Source organism: Mastigoproctus giganteus, chromosome 3 (assembly GCF_048544385.1).
Source record: "Mastigoproctus giganteus isolate SK-2022 chromosome 3, ASM4854438v1, whole genome shotgun sequence".
NCBI lineage: Eukaryota > Metazoa > Arthropoda > Arachnida > Uropygi > Thelyphonidae > Mastigoproctus > Mastigoproctus giganteus.
The window spans coordinates 15198574-15210873 of NC_143577.1; the positions used below are offsets into that span (position 1 = coordinate 15198574).

General features: G+C 37.1%; 1 protein-coding gene across 1 annotated transcript in view; it reads right to left on the reverse strand.

The window, feature by feature from the left end:
* Positions 1-11046: 11046 nt before the first annotated feature.
* Positions 11047-12300, reverse strand: part of hyx (cell division cycle 73 hyrax) — a 157580-nt gene continuing 156326 nt past the window's right edge. Inside the window, exon 14 of the mRNA XM_090370078.1 lies at positions 11047-11452. Within this exon, the coding sequence (XP_090226204.1) occupies positions 11416-11452 (37 nt within the window). The 3' untranslated portion in view covers positions 11047-11415. The remainder of the gene's footprint in view (positions 11453-12300) is intronic.

The window sequence follows — 12300 nt, forward strand, 5'->3', positions numbered from 1 at the left end:
AATAGCTTTGGCAAGAGACCAGAATGCTCGGTTACTATTAGGGCAAGGAGCAAATTTTCTACTCTTAGCCTGTTCAAAATCTAGTTTGGAATGATTAATAACTGCTTTACAATTGTTGCAAGCTGTGGTGTAGGCAGAAAATGAAACTGAAGAATCAGAAACAAGCCAATTACGATATTCAACATTCATCTCTTGAACAGCCTTAGCACATTTATTGGAAAACCAAGGTTTAGATAAAGGATGAGAATTTAAAGTGGACTGTGGGATAAAGGATTCATTTCCTATAAGAATAATTTCACTGACCTCAGAAGTTTTGAAACAGTAATCCGACCAAACAAAAGAAATCTCGCAGGTCATCCCATTTTGCCTTGTTATAATGTAAAACAACACAAGGTTGGGAGGTGCCTCCGTAGCCAGGTGGGAAGGAGCAGCATTAGCATTAGCATTAGCATAATGCTAATGCTAATGCAGCAGTGCATAGCACACGCTTCTTGATTAAACCAGGGTTTGAGCCCGTCACCACTAAATATGGAAGATGCGGTAAGGTCAGGGAATGACCACCGCATATCCCGGAGCAATATGTCCTTAGTTGCTAATGCTCCTAAAAACAAAATAATTTACATTTACATTTACAAGGCTGGGAACAGCTATGAGATATAGGCTCCATTGGAGAAGAGACATTCACCAAGTTGTGATCTGGGGTGCCTAAAGTCACTTTGACCGTGTACTTAGAAGGGTTGTTTGTGAGAAAAAGATCAAGCGTGTTGGCTGTGTGGTTGGGATTGTCCAGTATTCTCATAGGTTCATGAACAATCTGTGCAAGGTCATTAGTAATTGCAAAAGCGTCAGCATATCGACCTGCTGTGTTGGTGTGACTAGAAAACGGAAGCCACCTGGAATTGTGAACATTAAAAGCACCAAGGGAAATTACCTCACTGTTAGGAAAGTCAAGTTGCAAAGAGCGGAAGTCAAAGAAATCCAAGTGATTAGTGGAGTTGGGAGAACGGTAGACACAACAACAGATGAATATTACATGAGGTAGAGAGATTTTAAGCCAGAGAAGATTGAAATGAGGAGATTCCAAATTACCAAGTCTCTGACAGGGAATATCGGAACGGACATATGCACAAGTTCTTTGAGGCGAAAGGAATCATACAGCAAATAATTTGTGCAACTGAGATAAGCAGTGGTTGAGTCAACCGATAACTGAGAGTCTGTCAGAAAAAATACATTCGGTTTGGCAGACTGCAAGTGAAAACGGACATCGCTAAGTTCACATATTTGTGAAATGAAGTAGGAAGTGTTTGTGAGGTTTAGATCTTTTCGCAGATAAGCTTACTCTATTAGTTTGACAATTCATGGTGTATTCAATAGTAAGAAAAGTGGGGGGGGGGGACATGCTGTATGAAGTACGAAATTTTTGAATATGGCGTACACATGGTAAGAATATACCCAGATCCTTGACATAACGTGGCCTCGACAATGTTCCCCGCATACACACTACTCGGACTACCTGCAGTCACTATCTGGCAGAGTAGTGGTAACAAGATTATACACTAGCTGATCTGGAAGCCTCCTAAAGAGTTACCAACAGGTTCGGTCCGGTGTACTAACTAGCGGCTGACCTGCGAACACTGTTTTAGAGCTGTACCCTCAAAATGTAAGGAAGATTGGATCTCACCATAATGTCCATCATGGCCCCTCAAAAGTCATCAGTCATACTGCATGATGGAAGAGATGGGGAAGGGTTAACTGGAATTTAGCTCTGGAGACTAAACATGGGTTCCACCACTTCAAGCCTCCAATAAGCAAAGTGGTGGTATTGCACTGGTTGATGAGAGTTATCTACCACCTAGTATTGCCTGGTAACACAGAGGGGGTGGCATTCCTCCATGTAGTATGAGTGCCACACCTCAACCCCTGCTTATGTTGGTTCACACCTGGGTGGTCACCCACAATGTGCTTCTGCATGGGGATTATACTCAGAATTACTAACAGTCCCACCATTGTGAAGGTGCAAGCAGAGGATTTGGCTGTCACAGACCATCCGTACTTCACCGAAATTAGGTGAACTTGACTTCAGTGTCACCCGAATATCAGTTCTATCAACGTTTTAGACTCCCAGGTAGTAAGTACAGCTTGTCTAGCATATCTGAGAGAATGTCTGTGACAACCTCAAGGACCAGAACAAACTTCCATCTGTCACTGTTAAAGTTGATAGTTTAAATAGATACAAGGCAGAACTAGACAAACATTTGGAGTGAGTGGATGGGTGAAATAAAGTTTTTTGTTTTTTTTTTGGCTGATGCTATATAAGCTTGCTTTCTTGCATCATGTGCCTTTAATAATACTAATGATTTTCCTTATCAAATTTAAAATTTGCCCAGTTTTAAGTACTTAAACACCCCCAATCAGACCTCCAAGTAGATGACTAGGCTCCAAATTCTGAGTACCAATCTGAAATGGTTTCTTTTAAAATATCCATATATCCACAACTAATCTTATTGTCATTCTTTATGCTTTCCTTTTCAATTTCTTCTTTCAACCTTTTTTCCCTTCAGAGTAGTTTCTTCGTCAACTCTATATGAAGCCATTCCCTTCTTGCAACATGATTAGAAAGAATTTCTTGAACTCATTTAGTTATATAGATTTTGGTGCTCTCAACAACATTAATGGACTTAATCCAAACATTTCAATATGTGTTTCTTTCAGTGAATTTTGGATGGAAATGGAGAGAAAGGGTAGAGAGGATATTCCATGTATTAGTATTAGTATTAGTAACGGCCGCATGGTGCAAGAAAGCCTATGGCTTATGCTGCACCAGCCAAAAAAAAAAAAAATAAATAAATAAAAAAAAAATAATAAAAAAAATATATAAATCCGAACAAAACAATGATAAAAACAAAAAAAAATAAATAAATAAATAAAAAAAAAATAATAAAAAAAATATATAAATCCGAACAAAACAATGATAAAAACAAAAAAAAATAAATAAATAAATAAATAACTAAATAATAATAATTAATAAAATAAAAAATAAATAAAAAGGAAATTAAACCTATCATCCTATGTTACCCGAAAGTACTATCCAGATGACCTTTGAATTTCCCCAAACTGTCGGCCTCTACCACCCATGAAGGCAACTTATTCCAGTAATTTATAACTCGCTGGCTAAAATAGAACTTCCTGCAATCCAATCTAAACATTTCCCCCCGTAACTTGAATTTATGTCCCCTAGTTCTAGCATCATTTGTAATCTTGAAAATTTTGTCCTCATTCATTTTACTGATGCCTCTCAGAGCCTTAAACACCTCAATCAAATCTCCTCTAAGGTGTCTAGTTTCCAAACTCTGCAACCCACATATTCGAAGTCTTTCTTCATAAGGACGCCCTTTTGCCGATCTCACCAGGCGAGTTACCCTTCTTTGCACCCTTTCAAGAAGCTCGATGTCTTTCTTCAGGTGCGGTCTCCATACTTGAACACAGTATTCCAAGTGTGGTCTAACATAAGCCTTATATAATGGGATTATCACGTCCCTATCTCTACTTGCAAAAGTTCGATAGATCATTGATAGGACACCATGGGCCTTCCTTGCAACCTGTTTACAATGCTCAGAGAATTTCATGTCTGACCGTATCGTAACACCCAAGTCCCTTTCCTCCAGTACTGGCTTTAGTTGAACTCCACCAAGTGAATAAGTTATTTTGGGATTACTGTTTCCCAGGTGTAATACCTTACACTTTGTTGGATTAAAGCACAGCTGCCATTTTTCTGACCATTCCTGAAGTCTATCTAGGTCTCTCTGAAGAAGCTCAGCTTGACAGTGATCATTAACTACTCTACCAATTTTAACATCATCTGCAAATTTAGACATCACGCCCTCTATCCCTTCATCAATGTCGTTTATGAAAATTAAAAACAACAGTGGTCCTAATACTGATCCTTGGGGAACCCCACTTCTTACATCAACCCAATCTGAGGAATAGCCATTTATCACAACCCTCTGCCTCCTGCCCTGAAGCCATCTAAGGATTTTCCCAGTGATTCCAACCTGTTCCAGCTTATAAAGCAACCGCTCATGTGGGACTGAGTCAAAAGCTTTGCTGAAATCTAAATAAACAATGTCGAAATTATTCCCTAAATCCAGCTCGTGAGTGACCCTTCGAAATAGCGAACCAGATTTGTTAAACATGATTTTCCCTTTACGAAACCATGCTGAGTATCCTTGAGAATTTCAATTCGATCCAAATGATCCTGAATTCCACCCTTGATCATTGCCTCCATGATTTTCCCTACTACTGAAGTCAGACTGACAGGTCGATAATTTCCAACTTCACTTTTAGAGCCACCCTTATGTATGGGAGATACATTTGCACTTTTCCAATCCAAGGGAATCTCCCCAGAGTCTAATGATGCTCGCATAATTAGCCTCAATGGTTCAATGCACTCGCTTGCCGCCTCTCTTAAGATTATAGGGTATATTCCATCAACTCCAGGAGCCTTACTGGTCTGTAGGCTCGAAAGTTTTTTCATTAAATAATCTTGCGAAATTTCAATATCATTAATTACATATTTTTTAACTTCGCTCCCACAATTTCCCTTTGCCACAAAAGGCTTTTCATTTGTAAATATCGATGCAAAATAACTGTTGAGTTCATCTGCAACGGCAGCTGGTGTATTTATTACTATCCCCTTTCCCTTACATAAAGGTCCGATCTGGTTTGTCCTGCTCTTCTTGGCATTTATATATGTGAAGAATTCTTTATCCCCCCTCTTTGCTCTGTTTGCTAGTGATTTCTCATAAACTGCCTTTGCCTGTCGAACCTTTTCTGTGGCTCTATTACACATCACCTTGTAGCTGTTATAGGCTTCAGTACTTTTTATTGCTCTGTAACTTTTCCATGCCACCTTTTTCTCCTCAAGTAATGTGGCAACTTCACTATTCATCCAACTTGGAACCCTTCTCGTGGAGTATTTTTTTAATGGTATATACGCATTCAAGGCATCTGTGATTAATGTTTTAAAAGCGTACCACAGTTCAATTGTATTCATTCTCTGCGCGATATCTACCCAATTAATAGAGGCCATGTAGTACCTTAAGGCATCATAATTTCCTTTTCTGAAATTAAAACCCATTCCTTTGCCTTTTACTTCTGCTACCTCTTTCGTCATCATCCACCGTAGAACTCCGTGATCACTTCCTGCTACTGGTTCCTCTACTGTCAGCCCTGTTATGTCATCTGATTCATGTGTGATGATGAGGTCTAGGATATTCTTTTCTCTAGTACTTTCCCTGACATGTTGATACAAATAACAGTCATCTAGTTGATTTAAAAATTTTGTTCCCCATGTCGAGTTTCCTTCCCATTTACTCCAATCAATTAGAGGCAGATTGAAATCACCCATAATAAGGCATTGACGTTTACTTGCCCATTCCATTTGCATGTACAGGCTTTTGTCATAATCTTCACAATCACCTGGTCTGTAGATTACTCCTACTCGCATTATACCTTTGTTTCCAACTATCTCACACCATACAGACTCTGTACTAGCATGTGAAACGTCTGAATCCGGGAAAGCTATCGTCGCACTCAGGCTGCTTCTGATAAGAAGCATTACCCCACCACCCCTTCTATCTAACCTATCCTTCCTAAATACATTATACAAGCCGTACTGAAACTCATCATCGCCAATTTCCGGGTGGCACCACGTCTCTGTAAGCCCTATTATGTCCGCGTTACTTGTTTTAACCAGCAGTTCGAATTCGCTCATTTTATTGACGACACTTCTAACGTTACTGTATAAACAATTAAGATTTACTGTTCTTGTATATTTAACAACCCTAACACAGCCCTTGAAGTTTTTTAGGCTCTCTTCCCTGGCATTAGCTACCCGCCCACGTGAAACGTTTGTGCCCCCAGAACATCTAGATAATACGTCCAGTTGGGGTAACAGATAAGAACTCTTGAGGTATGTGTAAGAGTTACTTTGACCAATATTATCAGATAAACGCGTGTCAGTATTACCCACATCCCCCCTAACTAGCAGTTTCCCTGAACCTTTAAGGTATCCTCAATAATACTGGCAAAAACGTTTGCACCACCTTTGTTTAAGTGTATCCCGTCTCTACAAAACAAATTCCTTCTACCTACAAGTGTGGCCCATGCTGATAGAAATTTACCCCCTAAAGCCTTGCAGATTCCTTCAAGTCTTGAGTTAATCCACAAGGCTCTTAACAACATATAATCCCTCCTATCGTGTCTGGGCAGAATTGCAGACACATAGACATTATGGCCTAGCTCGCGACATTTCCTCAGCACGGTCCTGTATTTTTCCAACAAATCGTCAGATCGTGTACGTTTAATATCGTTTGTCCCCACATGAATAATAATATTTTCTTTACCCCCTTTAAAATCTGACAGTCTGTTGGTGACATCATCAATAGTTGCTCCCGGCAGACATACCCTGGTTCTCCTCCACCTATCTTTATTACAAAAAATATTCCCCGTTTCCCTGACAATGGAGTCTCCTAATAATACAATGTCCTTTTTAACCAGAGTAGTTTGCACTTGGTTTTTCTGTTTTGAGGCTCGAATCGGGTGTGCATCACTTGGTAGATTGCTGGAGTTTTGAGTCCCTGACGAGCTCCCAGATGCATTATTTTCGAGGGCAAGCACTCGTTTTTTCAGGGACTCAAATTGTTCCCTCAGTGCACCAAATTGTAATTTAAGATCGGTGCACTCCTTACATCGATCACAAAGAAAAGAATCCCCAGGTGAGGTAGGATTAGTCACCAGGTCGACCTTGGAAAACATTCCACAGGTTCCACAACGGATTAAATCATGACTCACCCGTAAATCGCCATCTGCTATTTCCGTGTGAGTCACGATACCCTGTGACGTGTTTAAGGCAGATCTCGTAACTACCATTATAAAATTAAATAAATATCAATGAAAGTAACTTTAAAAAATTATATCTATAATATTATTAAAATCAAACAGTTACAGGAAAACCTATAACAAAATAATCCAACAATATCTAAATAAATCAAATATTTAAAAGCACTATCCAAAAGTAAACCACTTAACTGAGGAGCCCTGTCTAAGCGCGTCCGCTCACCTCGAATGCCAACCTCGAATGTGTAGGATGTTTTTCCATCAGAAATTGCCACATTGATAATGCAGGTGAGCATTATTAGTGTGGCAATTATCAATGAACCTACTTGTTCACTGAACCAACAGTTTTTGCTTTTTTTAAATATTTTTTCCCTGAAGTGCTTTAGAAGTTGAGGATATTCAGTTTTATCCTTGCGGAATGAATTCTGAGGGCACAATACCTTTTTTTTTTATCAATGAAAATATTGAGTAGAATTATGATTGCTTGTCTTGAATTTTTTTTTCGGCCTTGGAGAACTTGCTACCTTCCACTGTTTTTAGGCACACCAGCATATATGCAGAGAGCGCTATCATTTGCCTGTCTGACCATGCGTAATAACTCCTAATAGGATTTTCATAAAATTTTATATTTTACTCTTTTAGAAAGATTTGTCGAACTATCGCAAATTTCATTGAAATCAGACAATTATTTCTTTGTCTGTCCATCTGCATGGAATAACTCAACTCCTAGTGGATGGACTTTCATAAAATTTGATATTTAGCTCTTTCAGAATGTTTGTTTGTTTTTTATTTGGTTTTTAGGAGCATTAGCAACTAAGGCCATGTTGCTCTGGGAATATGCGGTGGTCATTCCCTTGACCTTTCCGCATCCTCCGTATTTGGTGGTGATGGGCTCGAACCCCGGTCTAATCAAGAAGCGTGTGCTATGCACTGCTGCTCCTTCCCACCTTGCTACGGAGACACCTTTCAGAATGATGTTATCAGGGGCTTTCAAATTTCATTAAAATGAAACCAATAAAAATATGGCAATTATTTTCTTTTTTTATACATATATATATATACCATACAATATAGCTGAAACAGCAGATATGTTGCTTGCAGGGATGAAGGCAATATATGTAGAAACAAAATTTTCTTGGTTTGTGCATAAATCATTGTTTTTGGTCATGTTTTTTTTTAATTTAAAAATCATGAATACTATTTACTAATGCACTGAGTATGTTAAAACTAACTTGTTTCTCTGCCCTTTTGTCTTGGAACAGTGTTATCCAAAAACTTAGTTCTGCTTGAATTTTTTCTCAAAAGGTTGATGTGAGTTCTTGCCTCAATCACTAGAGAAGTTTTCTACACCATCTTTGTATTGATCTTCATTTTGAAATTGATGGTTAAAATTTGCCAAATAATCTGCAATTGTTCTATCACTGGTACAAAGAAATTCCTGCACAATTTTCAACATACTTATTTTTGTCATGGACATTTTCTTAACAGAAACATTGTTTCATAAAATTTGTTTGTGCCACTTGAAAACCCATCTCTTTGACATCAGACACCCAAAACTTCTTATAACAATTCAATATTTGGTGGAAGTTTTTTTTTTTTTTTTTCCCCCAATTTAACCAGAAATTTGTTCTGTTCCATAAATTTTTGAAGCATAGACCACTTTGATTTAATTTAACACTGACACACACACACACACACAATAAATGCAAAACAAGTTATCACTGCTGTAGCAACAGATGAAGAAATGGAAAATGTTTGTTGTGGGTCCCAACAGCAATGCCTTACATACAGCATTCAAGATCTGGTGTGACCACTGATTTGTACAATTGAATATTTACTTCATCTCTATCGGAAAAATTCCTGTATGTCGACAATACTTCACAAACACTCCCAGCAATCTTATACCATTGAAAGAACTTTATATCAGGCTGTATTACAATTCCCCAGGTGTGCTACCCACCCCTCTAGTTGATAATTTATCTTTTTCATTTATTAACACGAAAGCTTAACCGTCATTTTTTGCATGTTATATAATTTATCTATCTTGCCGTAGCAACATTCTCTGATTCTTTCTTTAGCAGCCCTGCCACCTTAATGTCATTAGCAAATCTTACTTGTAATACCAATCATATAATGGTAATCAGAAAAACAAGAACCCTGAGGAATCCACAATTCGTGCGGAGCATTTTCCATTAGTAACAACAGTTTCTATGAATTAACCATTACTTTATCTAACACAGCCACCTACTCCAACTTACACAAGACATTTATGTAGGACTGTCAAAAGCTTTTCTAAAATCTAAGTAAATTATATTAAAGTCATTCCTTGCATCTAATTCCTGTTATTTTGTAATACCTTACCAGACTGGTCAGACATTTTCCCTTAACTGAACTCAAGTGTTTTTCTGTTAACTGCATGCACTCTTGCCTAACCCAGTGTCAGGCATTAAAAAATTTGAAATTCCTCTGTGTGTACAAAAATACAGAATATAATTCAAAATTGTTAATTTTTTGATACTACTTTCTATTTTCAATCTTTTCTGTTTCTTTCTCCTATGTAAAATCCATGTTTGGTGCAGGAGCAAGAGAGCAGTAGCGCTTGCTCTTTGAGTGGACCGTGGTTCATGAAACACCTCTGACCTGGTGATCATGCCAGAGTATAAAAAGAATATTTTGAAAATGTATATTCTTAATTTTGGAAAATTAAAACTTCCTTTAGACCTTTGTGTAACATCCTGTAGTTCATGTAACTCGAATTTAAAGTCCCTGCTACTAAAAGTAGTAGCTAGTGAGAAATTGCAGTCAGTTCATACAATCTCAATATTCAGTCTGGGAAAAAAGTCCTTTAGTTAGTCACTGACATTTCCAACAGCCTTTTCGAGTATACCAACTTGAAAGATCAATCAGTGATGAAATGTACACCCTGAAGTGCCTATCCTTGAGTACTCTGACATGAAAGACCACTCCACTCAGTGATGAAATGTGGGCTAACAGTATTGTGTATAAAAAAAGATGACCAAATGCAGAATTGAACTGAAAATGCAGAATTGAAACTGAAACAAATAAATATGTAAGGTATAAAATACCAAATAATAATTAATGTTAGACATCTACATACCTTTAGACAACTTTTCAGGCCCACGATGAACATTTTACTACAAATGTGATGTTCTCAAAGTTCTCTATTGTTACATGAACTGGAGCATATGCAAAACACCTAAATATTCAGATCTGAACATAAAAAATTCCAACAAAATCGAATGCACAGCAAAAGTTAAAAATATACTGAAGGAATAATAAAATTCATATCTGATAGCATTTATTTATTTTTTTATTTTTTTATTTGTTGTGCATGTCAAGCACTGTCATGACTGTTGTTGGGTTGAGTAGGGAGCCCCATAAATGAATTTAATATACATAGATGACTAAATGATGATGCAAGGAAGTAGACTTTTTCTATATCTAAAAAAAAAAAAAAAAAAAAACCAAACAAACTTCACTGGTACATACTTTCCCCAACTGCCAAAAAGCAATTATCCAATTACACTTTAAATTTTACTGAACCACCACCACAAATAAATTTTTTCCAATGATCTACAACACACTATCTGAAGGTAATATTTCATGAGCTTCACCTCCTGTTACTATCCAAAATTTTATATTTATCATCCCTAGTTCTGGTTTTGCTTACTGGTGAAAATATTCCTCCCTCGATCATTTTACATTATTCTCTTCAGGGCCTTATATATACCTTAATCAATCCCTCCACCTCAATATATCTAATTGCCAAGTTTTGCAGTCCATACCTTCTAAACCGTTCTTCAGTATGGCATTGATTTGCACCCCCCCCTCACTAATCTGGTTGCAACTTGAACCTTTTCTAGAAGCTGTATGTCTTTCTTCAGGTGTAGCCTCCAGACCTGACTGCAATATTCTAAATGCATTCTTGCCATCATCTTGTATAGACTATCCATGTTATAGACAGAATGCCAAATGCATTCCTAGCCTCTTGTTTATATATATAAGGATTGCTTTTAAATCATAACTTTGGTCCCACTATCTTTAATAAAGCCTCTCTAATGATTCTTATCCTTAGTTGAATTGTAAATGTGAAAAGTATGTCATTTATTAAAAGGAATTACAAGCACAACCAGGAAATTTGTATTTATTTACATCAAAAGTCACGTTTCATCTCAAATATCTATGTATAACTAGATATTTATGAAAACTTTTCTTCTTACACCAGCAAAATAGCTATGTACATGCTTAGAAATATAAACCAGTGAGATTTTTCTACAATAAAATAAGAAACTCCACATACAGGCCAACAGCAGGATCCCAATGTCACTAGGTCTAACCAGGGATACAAGTAAAATTGTGTAGCTATTGAACTGCATGAGACAGCCTGGAAAAACATCGATCGGAAGCACTCTCCACCATTTGCCGAGATGAACACTTCCGTGTTTCATTTTTCTGGTATGTCAGGGTCAAGGTCAGGTTTCAAGATAGGTGCGAACCTCAAAATCGGAGATGATGTTTATGTTTCACCATAAAACTGCATTAAAAAAGAAAGGAAAAGTGTAAAATGAAAGATATATGAAACAGTATTCCTTAAAGTAACAATAAACGGTTAATTGAGCCACTAAGAACCCATCAAATACATGAAATAAAAAGTAAAGAAAATTGATGAAGTTATAAATATTGTTTTTTTAAAATTTAGCTTGAAATATATGCACCAACAAATATTGTATAGCATATTATTTAAGATCTAAGTTTTATATTACAAGATATAAAATACATAAAAAAATAAATGCCGTATTTCTTTGATCCTAACACGCACCTTTTCTCCCATAAACGTCTCTAAAAACGGGGTGCATCTTAGAACTGATGGCATCTTACAACTGCAGTTTTTTTTTTTTTTTTTTTCCCCCAAATTTTCCTGCACTTTGCACATGGCACCACACGTTTTGTTTTCATGTGGAAACCCCGCCTCCAAGTTTGGCCACTATCACATTCTCCAATTCCATTGGAGAATAAAGTTGCATGGGTGATTTCACGCCCTTTTGAAATGTGAAGCCACCGTTATTTCATTCACAGAGAAGTAAGATGTTACTCTGTGATTTCATTATAGATTGAAATACTCAGCAAAAACTAGGAAGTTTTGTTTGTATCTTCGAAAGTACGTAAGAAGTGGAGTTACTGTATTTCGTTCATTTTGATCCCTTATAGCACATTAAAATGTTATCAAAAAATTGCATTACAAAGCAGCATTGAAGCGAAAAGTTATTATGTATGCAAAAGAACATGGAAATAGAGCTGCAGATCGACATTTTGACATTAGTGAAGAAATGACCATAATTCCATATTTTCATGCAAAGCAACAACCAAGTGCTTTACAGGGCC